The 18,345-nt window shown below is 42.7% G+C and overlaps 1 protein-coding gene across 5 annotated transcripts in view; it reads right to left on the reverse strand.

Annotated features, from left to right (window-relative positions):
- LOC115178309 (calmodulin-regulated spectrin-associated protein 3) overlaps positions 1-18,345 on the reverse strand; it is a 41,496-nt gene that overhangs the window by 22,531 nt on the left and 620 nt on the right. For 3 of the 5 annotated variants that reach the window (XM_029739433.1, XM_029739431.1, XM_029739430.1), the window contains exons 2-3: positions 463-731; positions 193-333 (exon numbers count right to left, since the gene is read on the reverse strand). In XM_029739433.1, the coding sequence (XP_029595293.1) occupies positions 193-333; positions 463-731 (410 nt within the window). Of the gene's footprint in view, positions 1-192; positions 334-462; positions 732-18,040; positions 18,114-18,345 lie in introns of those variants that run through there. The other 2 variants (XM_029739432.1, XM_029739434.1) reach the window with 2 other exon arrangements.

Genomic DNA, 18,345 nt, shown 5'->3' on the forward strand with positions numbered 1-18,345 from the left:
AAACATTATTTGATTAATATCGTGATAATTATCGTTATCGAATGAAAAAAATATATATTGTGATAATTTATTTGCCATATCGCTCAGCCCTAATGACCTGGTTGTGTTCTAGAATGACCTGGTTGTGTTCTAGAATGACCTGGTTGTGTTCTAGAATGAGCTGGTCATTTTCTGGTCGTGTTCTGGTCTTACCCGGTTAACCCAGAAGAGGAGGGCATTCTCCCACGGAGCCCCGCCTCCCATTTTCTCCGCCTCTGCCGTCATCTTAACCTTGCCCACCGTCTCCATGGCAGCCAGTGACATCAGTGAGTCAATCAGGACCAGGTGGGCCCTCTAGACCAATCAGACAGAGAGAAGCAGACCATGATCCAATCATGAGAGAGCAAAGGATCAATGATAGGAGTAACGTTAGGGTTACACACACACACTGTAACACACACTGTAACACACACTGTAACACACCGTCTTGATGGGCGTGTGGCTGAGGTCTTCCTCTGTGATGGCCACATCCTGGTCCCTGGGCTCCAGGCCCCTCTTGGTGAGGAGCTGCAGCAGTGCGGAGTTGTCCCCTGGGGGCCCCTGAGTAGCGGGCTGGGAGACCCCGTGGAGCAGGGCCTGGGTCCTACAGTACAGCTCAGGGGACAGGAGTAGCTGGGAGACGGAGGGCTTGAGGTGCTCCTGCTCATACTTGTCTCTGTACAGAGGCTCTCGCAGCTCCACCGGGACATTCTCTATGGTGGAGGAGAGTGGTAAACAATGAGGAACTGTAGAACTACCTGAACATTCTCTACAGGGAGCCAGAGGACAACCTATAGAGTTATAACTGTAGAACTACCTGAACATTCTCTACAGGGAGACACAGGACAGCCTATAGAGTTATAACTGTAGAACTACCTGAACATTCTCTACAGGGAGACAGAGGACAACCTATAGAGTTATAACTGTAGAACTACCTGAACATTCTCTACAGGGAGACAGAGGACAACCTATAGAGTTATAACTGTAGAACTACCTGAACATTCTCTACAGGGAGACAGAGGACAACCTATAGAGTTAGAATTATAACTGTAGAACTACCTGAACATTCTCTACAGGGGGACAGAGGACAACCTATAGAGTTATAACTGTAGAACTACCTGAACATTCTCTACAGGGAGACAGAGGACAACCTATAGAGTTAGAACTGTAGAACTACCTGAACATTCTCTACAGGGAGCCAGAGGACAACCTATAGAGTTATAACTGTAGAACTACCTGAACATTCTCTACAGGGAGCCAGAGGACAACCTATAGCGTTATAACTGTAGAACTACCTGAACATTCTCTACAAGGGGACAGAGGACAACCTATAGAGTTATAACTGTAGAACTACCTGAACATTCTCTACAGGGAGCCAGAGGACAACCTATAGAGTTATAACTGTAGAACTACCTGAACATTCTCTACAGGGAGACAGAGGACAACCTATAGAGTTATAACTGTAGAACTACCTGAACATTCTCTACAGGGGTACAGAGGACAACCTATAGAGTTAGAATTATAACTGTAGAACTACCTGAACATTCTCTACAGGGAGCCAGAGGACAACCTATAGAGTTATAACTGTAGAACTACCTGAACATTCTCTACAGGGAGCCAGAGGACAACCTATAGAGTTAGAATTATAACTGTAGAACTACCTGAACATTCCCTACAGGGGGACAGAGGACAACCTATAGAGTTATAACTGTAGAACTACCTGAACATTCTCTACAAGGGGACAGAGGACAACCTATAGAGTTATAACTGTAGAACTACCTGAACATTCTCTACAGGGAGCCAGAGGACAACCTATAGAGTTATAACTGTAGAACTACCTGAACATTCTCTACAGGGAGACAGAGGACAACCTATAGAGTTATAACTGTAGAACTACCTGAACATTCTCTACAGGGGTACAGAGGACAACCTATAGAGTTAGAATTATAACTGTAGAACTACCTGAACATTCTCTACAGGGAGCCAGAGGACAACCTATAGAGTTATAACTGTAGAACTACCTGAACATTCTCTACAGGGGTACAGAGGACAACCTATAGAGTTATAACTGTAGAACTACCTGAACATTCTCTACAGGGGGACAGAGGACAACCTATAGAGTTATAACTGTAGAACTACCTGAACATTCTCTACAGGGAGACAGAGGACAACCTATAGAGTTATAACTGTAGAACTACCTGAACATTCTCTACAGGGAGACAGAGGACAACCTATAGAGTTATAACTGTAGAACTACCTGAACATTCTCTACAGGGAGACAGAGGACAACCTATAGAGTTATAACTGTAGAACTACCTGAACATTCTCTACAGGGAGCCAGAGGACAACCTATAGAGTTATAACTGTAGAACTACCTGAACATTCTCTACAGGGAGCCAGAGGACAACCTATAGAGTTATAACTGTAGAACTACCTGAACATTCTCTACAGGGAGACAGAGGACAACCTATAGAGTTATAACTGTAGAACTACCTGAACATTCTCTACAGGGAGACAGAGGACAACCTATAGAGTTAGAATTATAACTGTAGAACTACCTGAACATTCTCTACAGGTGGACAGAGGACAACCTATAGAGATATAACTGTAGAACTACCTGAACATTCTCTACAGGGAGACAGAGGACAACCTATAGAGTTATAACTGTAGAACTACCTGAACATTCTCTACAGGGAGCCAGAGGACAACCTATAGAGTTATAACTGTAGAACTACCTGAACATTCTCTACAGGGAGCCAGAGGACAACCTATAGTGTTATAACTGTAGAACTACCTGAACATTCTCTACAAGGGGACAGAGGACAACCTATAGAGTTATAACTGTAGAACTACCTGAACATTCTCTACAGGGAGCCAGAGGACAACCTATAGAGTTATAACTGTAGAACTACCTGAACATTCTCTACAGGGAGACAGAGGACATTCTATAGAGTTATAACTGTAGAACTACCTGAACATTCTCTACAGGGGTACAGAGGACAACCTATAGAGTTAGAATTATAACTGTAGAACTACCTGAACATTCTCTACAGGGAGCCAGAGGACAACCTATAGAGTTATAACTGTAGAACTACCTGAACATTCTCTACAAGGGGACAGAGGACAACCTATAGAGTTATAACTGTAGAACTACCTGAACATTCTCTACAGGGGGACAGAGGACAACCTATAGAGTTATAACTGTAGAACTACCTGAACATTCTCTACAGGGAGACAGAGGACAACCTATAGAGTTATAACTGTAGAACTACCTGAACATTCTCTACAGGGAGACAGAGGACAACCTATAGAGTTATAACTATAGAACTATCTGAACATTCTCTACAGGGAGACAGAGGACAACCTATAGAGTTATAACTGTAGAACTACCTGAACATTCTCTACAGGGAGACAGAGGACAACCTATAGAGTTATAACTGTAGAATTACCTGAACATTCTCTACAGGGAGCCAGAGGACAACCTATAGAGTTATAACTGTAGAACTACCTGAACATTCTCTACAGGGAGACAGAGGACAACCTATAGAGTTATAACTGTAGAACTACCTGAACATTCTCTACAGGGGTACAGAGGACAACCTATAGAGTTAGAATTATAACTGTAGAACTACCTGAACATTCTCTACAGGGAGCCAGAGGACAACCTATAGAGTTATAACTGTAGAACTACCTGAACATTCTCTACAGGGAGACAGAGGACAACCTATAGTTATAACTGTAGAACTACCTGAACATTTTCTACAGGGAGACAGAGGACAACCTATAGAGTTATAACTGTAGAACTACCTGAACATTCTCTACAGGGAGCCAGAGGACAACCTATAGAGTTATAACTGTAGAACTACCTGAACATTCTCTACAGGGAGACAGAGGACAACCTATAGAGTTATAACTGTAGAACTACCTGAACATTCTCTACAGGGAGACAGAGGACAACCTATAGAGTTATAACTGTAGAACTACCTGAACATTCTCTACAGGGAGCCAGAGGACAACCTATAGAGTTATAACTGTAGAACTACCTGAACATTCTCTACAGGGAGACAGAGGACAACCTATAGAGTTATAACTGTAGAACTACCTGAACATTCTCTACAGGGAGACAGAGGACAACCTATAGAGTTAGAATTATAACTGTAGAACTACCTGAACATTCTCTACAGGTGGACAGAGGACAACCTATACAGTTATAACTGTAGAACTACCTGAACATTCTCTACAGGGAGACAGAGGACAACCTATAGAGTTATAACTGTAGAACTACCTGAACATTCTCTACAGGGAGCCAGAGGACAACCTATAGAGTTATAACTGTAGAACTACCTGAACATTCTCTACAGGGAGCCAGAGGACAACCTATAGTGTTATAACTGTAGAACTACCTGAACATTCTCTACAAGGGGACAGAGGACAACCTATAGAGTTATAACTGTAGAACTACCTGAACATTCTCTACAGGGAGCCAGAGGACATTCTATAGAGTTATAACTGTAGAACTACCTGAACATTCTCTACAGGGGTACAGAGGACAACCTATAGAGTTAGAATTATAACTGTAGAACTACCTGAACATTCTCTACAGGGAGCCAGAGGACAACCTATAGAGTTATAACTGTAGAACTACCTGAACATTCTCTACAGGGGTACAGAGGACAACCTATAGAGTTATAACTGTAGAACTACCTGAACATTCTCTACAGGGGGACAGAGGACAACCTATAGAGTTATAACTGTAGAACTACCTGAACATTCTCTACAGGGAGACAGAGGACAACCTATAGAGTTATAACTGTAGAACTACCTGAACATTCTCTACAGGGAGACAGAGGACAACCTATAGAGTTATAACTATCGAACTATCTGAACATTCTCTACAGGGAGACAGAGGACAACCTATAGAGTTATAACTGTAGAACTACCTGAACATTCTCTACAGGGAGACAGAGGACAACCTATAGAGTTATAACTGTAGAATTACCTGAACATTCTCTACAGGGAGCCAGAGGACAACCTATAGAGTTATAACTGTAGAACTACCTGAACATTCTCTACAGGGAGACAGAGGACAACCTATAGAGTTATAACTGTAGAACTACCTGAACATTCTCTACAGGGGTACAGAGGACAACCTATAGAGTTAGAATTATAACTGTAGAACTACCTGAACATTCTCTACAGGGAGCCAGAGGACAACCTATAGAGTTATAACTGTAGAACTACCTGAACATTCTCTACAGGGAGACAGAGGACAACCTATAGTTATAACTGTAGAACTACCTGAACATTTTCTACAGGGAGACAGAGGACAACCTATAGAGTTATAACTGTAGAACTACCTGAACATTCTCTACAGGGAGCCAGAGGACAACCTATAGAGTTATAACTGTAGAACTACCTGAACATTCTCTACAGGGAGACAGAGGACAACCTATAGAGTTATAACTGTAGAACTACCTGAACATTCTCTACAGGGGTACAGAGGACAACCTATAGAGTTATAACTGTAGAACTACCTGAACATTCTCTACAGGGAGACAGAGGACAACCTATAGAGTTATAACTGTAGAACTACCTGAACATTCTCTACAGGGAGACAGAGGACAACCTATAGAGTTAGAATTATAACTGTAGAACTACCTGAACATTCCCTACAGGGGGACAGAGGACAACCTATAGAGTTATAACTGTAGAACTACCTGAACATTCTCTACAGGGAGACAGAGGACAACCTATAGAGTTAGAACTGTAGAACTACCTGAACATTCTCTACAGGGAGCCAGAGGACAACCTATAGAGTTATAACTGTAGAACTACCTGAACATTCTCTACAGGGAGCCAGAGGACAACCTATAGCGTTATAACTGTAGATCTACCTGAACATTCTCTACAAGGGGACAGAGGACAACCTATAGAGTTATAACTGTAGAACTACCTGAACATTCTCTACAGGGAGCCAGAGGACAACCTATAGAGTTATAACTGTAGAACTACCTGAACATTCTCTACAGGGAGACAGAGGACAACCTATAGAGTTATAACTGTAGAACTACCTGAACATTCTCTACAGGGGTACAGAGGACAACCTATAGAGTTAGAATTATAACTGTAGAACTACCTGAACATTCTCTACAGGGAGCCAGAGGACAACCTATAGAGTTATAACTGTAGAACTACCTGAACATTCTCTACAGGGGGACAGAGGACAACCTATAGAGTTATAACTGTAGAACTACCTGAACATTCTCTACAGGGAGACAGAGGACAACCTATAGAGTTATAACTATAGAACTATCTGAACATTCTCTACAGGGAGACAGAGGACAACCTATAGAGTTATAACTGTAGAACTACCTGAACATTCTCTACAGGGAGACAGAGGACAACCTATAGAGTTATAACTGTAGAATTACCTGAACATTCTCTACAGGGAGCCAGAGGACAACCTATAGAGTTATAACTGTAGAACTACCTGAACATTCTCTACAGGGAGACAGAGGACAACCTATAGAGTTATAACTGTAGAACTACCTGAACATTCTCTACAGGGGTACAGAGGACAACCTATAGAGTTAGAATTATAACTGTAGAACTACCTGAACATTCTCTACAGGGAGCCAGAGGACAACCTATAGAGTTATAACTGTAGAACTACCTGAACATTCTCTACAGGGAGACAGAGGACAACCTATAGTTATAACTGTAGAACTACCTGAACATTTTCTACAGGGAGAAAGAGGACAACCTATAGAGTTATAACTGTAGAACTACCTGAACATTCTCTACAGGGAGCCAGAGGACAACCTATAGAGTTATAACTGTAGAACTACCTGAACATTCTCTACAGGGAGACAGAGGACAACCTATAGAGTTATAACTGTAGAACTACCTGAACATTCTCTACAGGGAGACAGAGGACAACCTATAGAGTTATAACTGTAGAACTACCTGAACATTCTCTACAGGGAGCCAGAGGACAACCTATAGAGTTATAACTGTAGAACTACCTGAACATTCTCTACAGGGAGACAGAGGACAACCTATAGAGTTATAACTGTAGAACTACCTGAACATTCTCTACAGGGAGACAGAGGACAACCTATAGAGTTAGAATTATAACTGTAGAACTACCTGAACATTCTCTACAGGTGGACAGAGGACAACCTATACAGTTATAACTGTAGAACTACCTGAACATTCTCTACAGGGAGACAGAGGACAACCTATAGAGTTATAACTGTAGAACTACCTGAACATTCTCTACAGGGAGCCAGAGGACAACCTATAGAGTTATAACTGTAGAACTACCTGAACATTCTCTACAGGGAGCCAGAGGACAACCTATAGTGTTATAACTGTAGAACTACCTGAACATTCTCTACAAGGGGACAGAGGACAACCTATAGAGTTATAACTGTAGAACTACCTGAACATTCTCTACAGGGAGCCAGAGGACATTCTATAGAGTTATAACTGTAGAACTACCTGAACATTCTCTACAGGGGTACAGAGGACAACCTATAGAGTTAGAATTATAACTGTAGAACTACCTGAACATTCTCTACAGGGAGCCAGAGGACAACCTATAGAGTTATAACTGTAGAACTACCTGAACATTCTCTACAGGGGTACAGAGGACAACCTATAGAGTTATAACTGTAGAACTACCTGAACATTCTCTACAGGGGGACAGAGGACAACCTATAGAGTTATAACTGTAGAACTACCTGAACATTCTCTACAGGGAGACAGAGGACAACCTATAGAGTTATAACTGTAGAACTACCTGAACATTCTCTACAGGGAGACAGAGGACAACCTATAGAGTTATAACTATAGAACTATCTGAACATTCTCTACAGGGAGACAGAGGACAACCTATAGAGTTATAACTGTAGAACTACCTGAACATTCTCTACAGGGAGACAGAGGACAACCTATAGAGTTATAACTGTAGAATTACCTGAACATTCTCTACAGGGAGCCAGAGGACAACCTATAGAGTTATAACTGTAGAACTACCTGAACATTCTCTACAGGGAGACAGAGGACAACCTATAGAGTTATAACTGTAGAACTACCTGAACATTCTCTACAGGGAGACAGAGGACAACCTATAGTTATAACTGTAGAACTACCTGAACATTTTCTACAGGGAGACAGAGGACAACCTATAGAGTTATAACTGTAGAACTACCTGAACATTCTCTACAGGGAGCCAGAGGACAACCTATAGAGTTATAACTGTAGAACTACCTGAACATTCTCTACAGGGAGACAGAGGACAACCTATAGAGTTATAACTGTAGAACTACCTGAACATTCTCTACAGGGGTACAGAGGACAACCTATAGAGTTATAACTGTAGAACTACCTGAACATTCTCTACAGGGAGACAGAGGACAACCTATAGAGTTATAACTGTAGAACTACCTGAACATTCTCTACAGGGAGACAGAGGACAACCTATAGAGTTAGAATTATAACTGTAGAACTACCTGAACATTCCCTACAGGGGGACAGAGGACAACCTATAGAGTTATAACTGTAGAACTACCTGAACATTCTCTACAGGGAGACAGAGGACAACCTATAGAGTTAGAACTGTAGAACTACCTGAACATTCTCTACAGGGAGCCAGAGGACAACCTATAGAGTTATAACTGTAGAACTACCTGAACATTCTCTACAGGGAGCCAGAGGACAACCTATAGCGTTATAACTGTAGATCTACCTGAACATTCTCTACAAGGGGACAGAGGACAACCTATAGAGTTATAACTGTAGAACTACCTGAACATTCTCTACAGGGAGCCAGAGGACAACCTATAGAGTTATAACTGTAGAACTACCTGAACATTCTCTACAGGGAGACAGAGGACAACCTATAGAGTTATAACTGTAGAACTACCTGAACATTCTCTACAGGGGTACAGAGGACAACCTATAGAGTTAGAATTATAACTGTAGAACTACCTGAACATTCTCTACAGGGAGCCAGAGGACAACCTATAGAGTTATAACTGTAGAACTACCTGAACATTCTCTACAGGGGGACAGAGGACAACCTATAGAGTTATAACTGTAGAACTACCTGAACATTCTCTACAGGGAGACAGAGGACAACCTATAGAGTTATAACTATAGAACTATCTGAACATTCTCTACAGGGAGACAGAGGACAACCTATAGAGTTATAACTGTAGAACTACCTGAACATTCTCTACAGGGAGACAGAGGACAACCTATAGAGTTATAACTGTAGAATTACCTGAACATTCTCTACAGGGAGCCAGAGGACAACCTATAGAGTTATAACTGTAGAACTACCTGAACATTCTCTACAGGGAGACAGAGGACAACCTATAGAGTTATAACTGTAGAACTACCTGAACATTCTCTACAGGGGTACAGAGGACAACCTATAGAGTTAGAATTATAACTGTAGAACTACCTGAACATTCTCTACAGGGAGCCAGAGGACAACCTATAGAGTTATAACTGTAGAACTACCTGAACATTCTCTACAGGGAGACAGAGGACAACCTATAGTTATAACTGTAGAACTACCTGAACATTTTCTACAGGGAGAAAGAGGACAACCTATAGAGTTATAACTGTAGAACTACCTGAACATTCTCTACAGGGAGCCAGAGGACAACCTATAGAGTTATAACTGTAGAACTACCTGAACATTCTCTACAGGGAGACAGAGGACAACCTATAGAGTTATAACTGTAGAACTACCTGAACATTCTCTACAGGGAGACAGAGGACAACCTATAGAGTTATAACTGTAGAACTACCTGAACATTCTCTACAGGGAGCCAGAGGACAACCTATAGAGTTATAACTGTAGAACTACCTGAACATTCTCTACAGGGAGACAGAGGACAACCTATAGAGTTATAACTGTAGAACTACCTGAACATTCTCTACAGGGAGACAGAGGACAACCTATAGAGTTAGAATTATAACTGTAGAACTACCTGAACATTCTCTACAGGTGGACAGAGGACAACCTATACAGTTATAACTGTAGAACTACCTGAACATTCTCTACAGGGAGACAGAGGACAACCTATAGAGTTATAACTGTAGAACTACCTGAACATTCTCTACAGGGAGCCAGAGGACAACCTATAGAGTTATAACTGTAGAACTACCTGAACATTCTCTACAGGGAGCCAGAGGACAACCTATAGTGTTATAACTGTAGAACTACCTGAACATTCTCTACAAGGGGACAGAGGACAACCTATAGAGTTATAACTGTAGAACTACCTGAACATTCTCTACAGGGAGCCAGAGGACATTCTATAGAGTTATAACTGTAGAACTACCTGAACATTCTCTACAGGGGTACAGAGGACAACCTATAGAGTTAGAATTATAACTGTAGAACTACCTGAACATTCTCTACAGGGAGCCAGAGGACAACCTATAGAGTTATAACTGTAGAACTACCTGAACATTCTCTACAGGGGTACAGAGGACAACCTATAGAGTTATAACTGTAGAACTACCTGAACATTCTCTACAGGGGGACAGAGGACAACCTATAGAGTTATAACTGTAGAACTACCTGAACATTCTCTACAGGGAGACAGAGGACAACCTATAGAGTTATAACTGTAGAACTACCTGAACATTCTCTACAGGGAGACAGAGGACAACCTATAGAGTTATAACTATAGAACTATCTGAACATTCTCTACAGGGAGACAGAGGACAACCTATAGAGTTATAACTGTAGAACTACCTGAACATTCTCTACAGGGAGACAGAGGACAACCTATAGAGTTATAACTGTAGAATTACCTGAACATTCTCTACAGGGAGCCAGAGGACAACCTATAGAGTTATAACTGTAGAACTACCTGAACATTCTCTACAGGGAGACAGAGGACAACCTATAGAGTTATAACTGTAGAACTACCTGAACATTCTCTACAGGGAGACAGAGGACAACCTATAGTTATAACTGTAGAACTACCTGAACATTTTCTACAGGGAGACAGAGGACAACCTATAGAGTTATAACTGTAGAACTACCTGAACATTCTCTACAGGGAGCCAGAGGACAACCTATAGAGTTATAACTGTAGAACTACCTGAACATTCTCTACAGGGAGACAGAGGACAACCTATAGAGTTATAACTGTAGAACTACCTGAACATTCTCTACAGGGGTACAGAGGACAACCTATAGAGTTATAACTGTAGAACTACCTGAACATTCTCTACAGGGAGACAGAGGACAACCTATAGAGTTATAACTGTAGAACTACCTGAACATTCTCTACAGGGAGACAGAGGACAACCTATAGAGTTAGAATTATAACTGTAGAACTACCTGAACATTCCCTACAGGGGGACAGAGGACAACCTATAGAGTTATAACTGTAGAACTACCTGAACATTCTCTACAGGGAGACAGAGGACAACCTATAGAGTTAGAACTGTAGAACTACCTGAACATTCTCTACAGGGAGCCAGAGGACAACCTATAGAGTTATAACTGTAGAACTACCTGAACATTCTCTACAGGGAGCCAAAGGACAACCTATAGCGTTATAACTGTAGATCTACCTGAACATTCTCTACAAGGGGACAGAGGACAACCTATAGAGTTATAACTGTAGAACTACCTGAACATTCTCTACAGGGAGCCAGAGGACAACCTATAGAGTTATAACTGTAGAACTACCTGAACATTCTCTACAGGGAGACAGAGGACAACCTATAGAGTTATAACTGTAGAACTACCTGAACATTCTCTACAGGGGTACAGAGGACAACCTATAGAGTTAGAATTATAACTGTAGAACTACCTGAACATTCTCTACAGGGAGCCAGAGGACAACCTATAGAGTTATAACTGTAGAACTACCTGAACATTCTCTACAGGGGTACAGAGGACAACCTATAGAGTTATAACTGTAGAACTACCTGAACATTCTCTACAGGGGGACAGAGGACAACCTATAGAGTTATAACTGTAGAACTACCTGAACATTCTCTACAGGGAGACAGAGGACAACCTATAGAGTTATAACTGTAGAACTACCTGAACATTCTCTACAGGGAGACAGAGGACAACCTATAGAGTTATAACTGTAGAACTACCTGAACATTCTCTACAGGGAGACAGAGGACAACCTATAGAGTTATAACTGTAGAACTACCTGAACATTCTCTACAGGGAGACAGAGGACAACCTATAGAGTTATAACTGTAGAACTACCTGAACATTCTCTACAGGGAGCCAGAGGACAACCTATAGAGTTAGAATTATAACTGTAGAACTACCTGAACATTCTCTACAGGGGGACAGAGGACAACCTATAGAGTTATAACTGTAGAACTACCTGAACATTCTCTACAGGGAGACAGAGGACAACCTATAGAGTTATAACTGTAGAACTACCTGAACATTCTCTACAGGGAGCCAGAGGACAACCTATAGAGTTATAACTGTAGAACTACCTGAACATTCTCTACAGGGAGCCAGAGGACAACCTATAGAGTTAGAATTATAACTGTAGAACAACCTGAACATTCTCTACAGGGGGACAGAGGACAACCTATAGAGTTATAACTGTAGAACTACCTGAACATTCTCTACAGGGAGACAGAGGACAACCTATAGAGTTATAACTGTAGAACTACCTGAACATTCTCTACAGGGAGCCAGAGGACAACCTATAGAGTTATAACTGTAGAACTACCTGAACATTCTCTACAGGGAGCCAGAGGACAACCTATAGCGTTATAACTGTAGAACTACCTGAACATTCTCTACAAGGGGACAGAGGACAACCTATAGAGTTATAACTGTAGAACTACCTGAACATTCTCTACAGGGAGCCAGAGGACAACCTATAGAGTTGTAACTGTAGAACTACCTGAACATTCTCTACAGGGAGACAGAGGACAATCTATAGAGTTATAACTGTAGAACTACCTGAACATTCTCTACAGGGGTACAGAGGACAACCTATAGAGTTAGAATTATAACTGTAGAACTACCTGAACATTCTCTACAGGGAGCCAGAGGACAACCTATAGAGTTATAACTATAGAACTATCTGAACATTCTCTACAGGGGTACAGAGGACAACCTATAGAGTTATAACTGTAGGACTACCTGAACATTCTCTCTCTCCCCCCTCTCTATCTCTCTCTCCCCCCCTCTATCTCACTCTCTCCCACTCTCAATCAATTACTACAGAGAGAAAGAAAGGATGAAAGAGTGAATGTACAGACTCTCTCTCTCTTCATCTCTCTCTCTCTAGACAGGCATATCACACAGAGGACATATATAATGTCATCATCTGCATGAACAACTCAGCCAGGCGACAGTGTGTGTGTGTGTGTGTGTGTGTGTGTGTGTGTGTGTGTGTGTGTGTGTGTGTGTGTGTGTGTGTGTGTGTGTGTGTGTGTGTGTGTGTGTGTGTGTGTGTGTGTGTGTGTGTGTGTGTGGGTGGGTGTGGGGTGCCATGCCGCACTGCAACACACACATCCCTCGGCTGGGCTCAGGGACCCAAATCCCCTTGCTCTGCTGCTCTAGGAGAGGGAAGGATGTTCGGAGAGATTGGAGCAGCTCTCCCACTGGCAAGGAAGGAAGAAATATCTAACTCTGGACTGGACTACTCCCCTCCTCCTCCTCTCTCCTCTTCTCCTTCCTCTATTGGAGTGGGCTCCAAGAAGAAAGAGAGAGGACAATAATTTCAGGTGGGCTGTTGATAGAGGGAGCAAGGGGAAGAAGGAGAGGGATCTGATCTAGGCTGTGTCTGATAGGACACATTATGTTTACAGCCATTGTTATCAGCAGGACTATGGTCCTTGACACACACACACAAACACACACACACACATAGTCAATCTGTAAATTGCCCACCCAATCTACCTACCTCATCCCCATACTGTTTTTATTTGATTTACTTTTCTGCTCTTTTGCACACCAGTATCTCTACATGCACATCATCATCTGCTCATTTATCACTCCAGTGTTAATCTGCTAAATTGTAATTATTCGCTCCTATGGCCTATTTATTGCCTACCTCCTCATGCCTTTTGCACACACTGTATATAGACTTACTTTTTTCTACTGTATCATTGACTTGTTTATTGTGTTATTGGCTTGTTTATTGTTTACTCCATGTGTAACTCTGTGTTGTTGTATATTGTCGAACTGCTTTGCTTTATCTTCGCCAGGTCGCAGTTGTAAATGAGAACTTGTTCTCAACTTGCCTACCTGGTTAAATAAAGGTGAAATATATATATATATTTTTAAAACACACACACACAAACACACTAAACTGTACTAGGTTCAACTCTGTGTATTCAAGCTACAGAACACTGGGGATAAATGGAACGCTGGTTGCCATTGCAACGGCAAAAGAGGGGAAAGCCATTCCGTCTCAATCAAAAGGAATGACTGTGGCTCTGGACTGCTGAGCGGGGCCCAGCTAACCCAATTAGCATCATGCTAATCTAATCCAGTAGAAACAGGTTAAGAACGTTAAAACAGCAGAAACACACACAGGGCAGTGGAGGTTCAAAACAAACAGAGGCTTTGACTGAGACTGTATGGCAAGGAGGGTTGTATACAACATACACAGCTATGTAAGGACCAGTGGAGGCTGCTGAGGGGAGGACGGCTCATAATAATGGCTGGAACGGAGCAAATGGAATGGCAACAAACATCTGGAAACTGTGTTTGTTGTATTTGATACCATTCCACTGATTCTGCTCCAGTCATTACCATGAGCCCATCCTCCCCAATTAAGATACCACCAACCTCCTGTGGTAAAGACACACACACACACTGGAGCCTAAACTAAACACACACAATGGAATGTGTTCATTAACACAGAAAGGGGAAGAAGGAGAGGGATCTGATCTAGGCTGCGTCTGATAGGACACACTATGTTTACAGCCATTGTTATCAGCAGGACTATGGTCCTTGACACACACACACACACACACACACACACACACACAGACATCATGTCTGACACAGGATCCTCTATTGATCTCTTATAGATTTAGAAGTCACTTAACCTTGATGAAGACACTTACTTTAACCGTTTACACTATAATACCGATGTTACAGTGCACGACAGAGTGCATCTGTGCAGTGAGTGTGCCAGATGTTGACGTTTGTTTTTCAACTTCCGCATTGGGCTGACTGAGATTTCTATTGGGAAAAGGCTACTTACGTCAGGTAGCCTTCAACATACGGCAGGTAGCCTTCTACATACGTCAGGTAGCCTTCAACATACGGCAGGTAGCCTTCTACATACGTCAGGTAGCCTTCTACATACGTCAGGTAGCCTTCTACATACGTCAGGTAGCCTTCAACATACGGCAGGTAGCCTTCTACATACGTCAGGTAGCCTTCAACATACGGCAGGTAGCCTTCATCATACGGCAGGTAGCCTTCAACATACGGCAGGTAGCCTTCAACATACGGCAGGTAGCCTTCATCATACGTCAGGTAGCCTTCATCATACGTCAGGTAGCCTTCAACATACGGCAGGTAGCCTTCAACATACGGCAGGTAGCCTTCAACATACGTCAGGTAGCCTTCTACATACGTCAGGTAGCCTTCTACATACGGCAGGTAGCCTTCAACATACGGCAGGTAGCCTTCAACATACGGCAGGTAGCCTTCAACATACGGCAGGTAGCCTTCAACATACGGCAGGTAGCCTTCAACATACGGCAGGTAGCCTTCAACATACGGCAGGTAGCCTTCAACATACGGCAGGTAGCCTTCAACATACGGCAGGTAGCCTTCAACATACGGCAGGTAGCCTTCTACATACGGCAGGTAGCCTTCATCATACGTCAGGTAGCCTTCAACATACGGCAGGTAGCCTTCAACATACGGCAGGTAGCCTTCTACATACGGCAGGTAGCCTTCTACATACGGCAGGTAGCCTTCTACATACGGCAGGTAGCTTTCAACATACGGCAGGTAGCCTTCAACATACGGCAGGTAGCCTTCAACATACGGCAGGTAGCCTTCAACATACGGCAGGTAGCCTTCTACATACGGCAGGTAGCCTTCTACATACGGCAGGTAGCCTTCAACATACGGCAGGTAGCCTTCAACATACGGCAGGTAGCCTTCAACATACGGCAGGTAGCCTTCTACATACGGCAGGTAGCTTTCTACATACGTCAGGTAGCCTTCATCATACGTCAGGTAGCCTTCATCATACGTCAGGTAGCCTTCAACATACGTCAGGTAGCCTTCAACATACATCAGGTAGCCTTCAACATACGTCAGGTAGCCTTCATCATACGGCAGGTAGCCTTCAACATACGGCAGGTAGCCTTCATCATACGGCAGGTAGCCTTCAACATACGGCAGGTAGCCTTCAACATACGGCAGGTAGCCTTCAACATACATCAGGTAGCCTTCTACATACGTCAGGTAGCCTTCAACATACGTCAGGTAGCCTTCAACATACATCAGGTAGCCTTCAACATACGGCAGGTAGCCTTCAACATACATCAGGTAGCCTTCAACATACGGCAGGTAGCCTTCAACATACATCAGGTAGCCTTCTACATACGGGAATCGATACAGTTAAGAGGCTCAAACTCACGATAGACAGACAGGCTGCTATTGAACGCTCCTACAGGAATAAACTACACTTTCTCTATTTCCCTAATAACCAATCCTCAGTCCACTCTCCACCCCAAGACCCCAATACCACGTTCTGTAGCCACATGTAGATAGAATGCTCCCACTTTATCTGGATGGCCCCATATAGATGCTCTACAGACGGTCATACAATCAACACACTGTTGATAAGCAACTGCTTGTTAAGGTCACGGTTAGGTTTGGAATAAGGGTTAGTGTTAGGGTAAGGGTTAGTGGATAGTTAGTTGAAATGTTGTTGACAGTTATTGAATATCTACAAACCATCTACAAACTATCCAAATAAAATGTTCCCGATAGAACTGCCATGAACAGAGCTGAGGTTATTACGACTCCCTGCCAAAATAAAGGTTAAATCAACTATAGGCCTACATGTTCTATATTCTACATGTTCCCTATTCTACATGTCTCATAATCTACATGTCTCATAATCTACATGTCCCATATTTTACATGCATTGTTTTCTACATAGGCTACTTCTATCTGAACCTTCCAAGACGTTGCGTCCTACTGCGCGCTGCAGAGGACATTACAATTCTACAAAATGGACGTGTTAGCAGGCCTGTAGGTTGACAAAGGGAACCCCCAGGTGCAACTGCAGGGAAATGTGTAGGCTACATAAAAACGATTAGGCGAGATGATATCCTTTCCTCGTCTCCTTTCCTTAATGGTAGGGGTACAATCGCTAATCTGATATAAATTGGCAGGTGAAAGCAACGTGGTCATAATCTATCCACTTCGCCTATCAGTGGTGGTGGAAGCTTGTCCCTTTGTGGCAGCTGTATAGCTGACGTTTAACCACAGGCTATATGAGTGGCAGTGTCACCTTCACACGATTGTGTGAACCTATAACACACAAGCAATGCATGCGTATGGCTACGAGGACGCTGGACCACGGTGATGTAGCCTATGCGTGTGCGCGTGTAACACTGACACACATATGGAAGGGATATCCATTTAGGCTACCACGCACGCGGTGGCATAGGCCTACACTCATATTAGCCTGATATGTGGCGCGTGCAACACATTTAACTAGCAGATAGGCCTGTTGATCTTGGAGTTTAGGCCTATATTATCGTCCAATAGTATTACAGGCCGCGATATAAATAATAGATTAACTGACGATAGAAGTAAAAGAGGAAGGCGGTGACGTTATCCTCCTCCGCCCATACGTCTGTAGGCGAACAGCTGCCCCTTTGAATCAAGGCCTTCTCTTTCTTAACCATTCTGATTTCTGAACCTATAGAATCACCTGATTTAAAATACAAAATAAAAAGGTGAATGAACAGATACTCTGTAACATATGGCATTCAACGCGTTCACCTGTGAGAGTGAAATGGCCAGAGAAGCAGTAGCCAACAGCCTGTGATGAAGAGGATAGAAGCATGGGTGTGAGCGTTTGAGATGCTTTGTGCGTGAGTCGCCTGTCACATCTAGCTGTAGTCTATAATCAGACACATCGTAGCCTTGACAACATAAACCTTTTTCGAATAAAATATAATTATTCCATTATTATTAACAGTAAATATCCGTGATTCTGTCCAATAGACGCCCTGGGAAAAACATGAACCTCTGTGGCCTGTCCATTTCCCCGTTATAGCCTAGGGACACCGGCCAACTGCATCAAT

This window comes from Salmo trutta, chromosome 38 (assembly GCF_901001165.1).
Source record: "Salmo trutta chromosome 38, fSalTru1.1, whole genome shotgun sequence".
In the NCBI taxonomy this organism is placed as follows: domain Eukaryota; kingdom Metazoa; phylum Chordata; class Actinopteri; order Salmoniformes; family Salmonidae; genus Salmo; species Salmo trutta.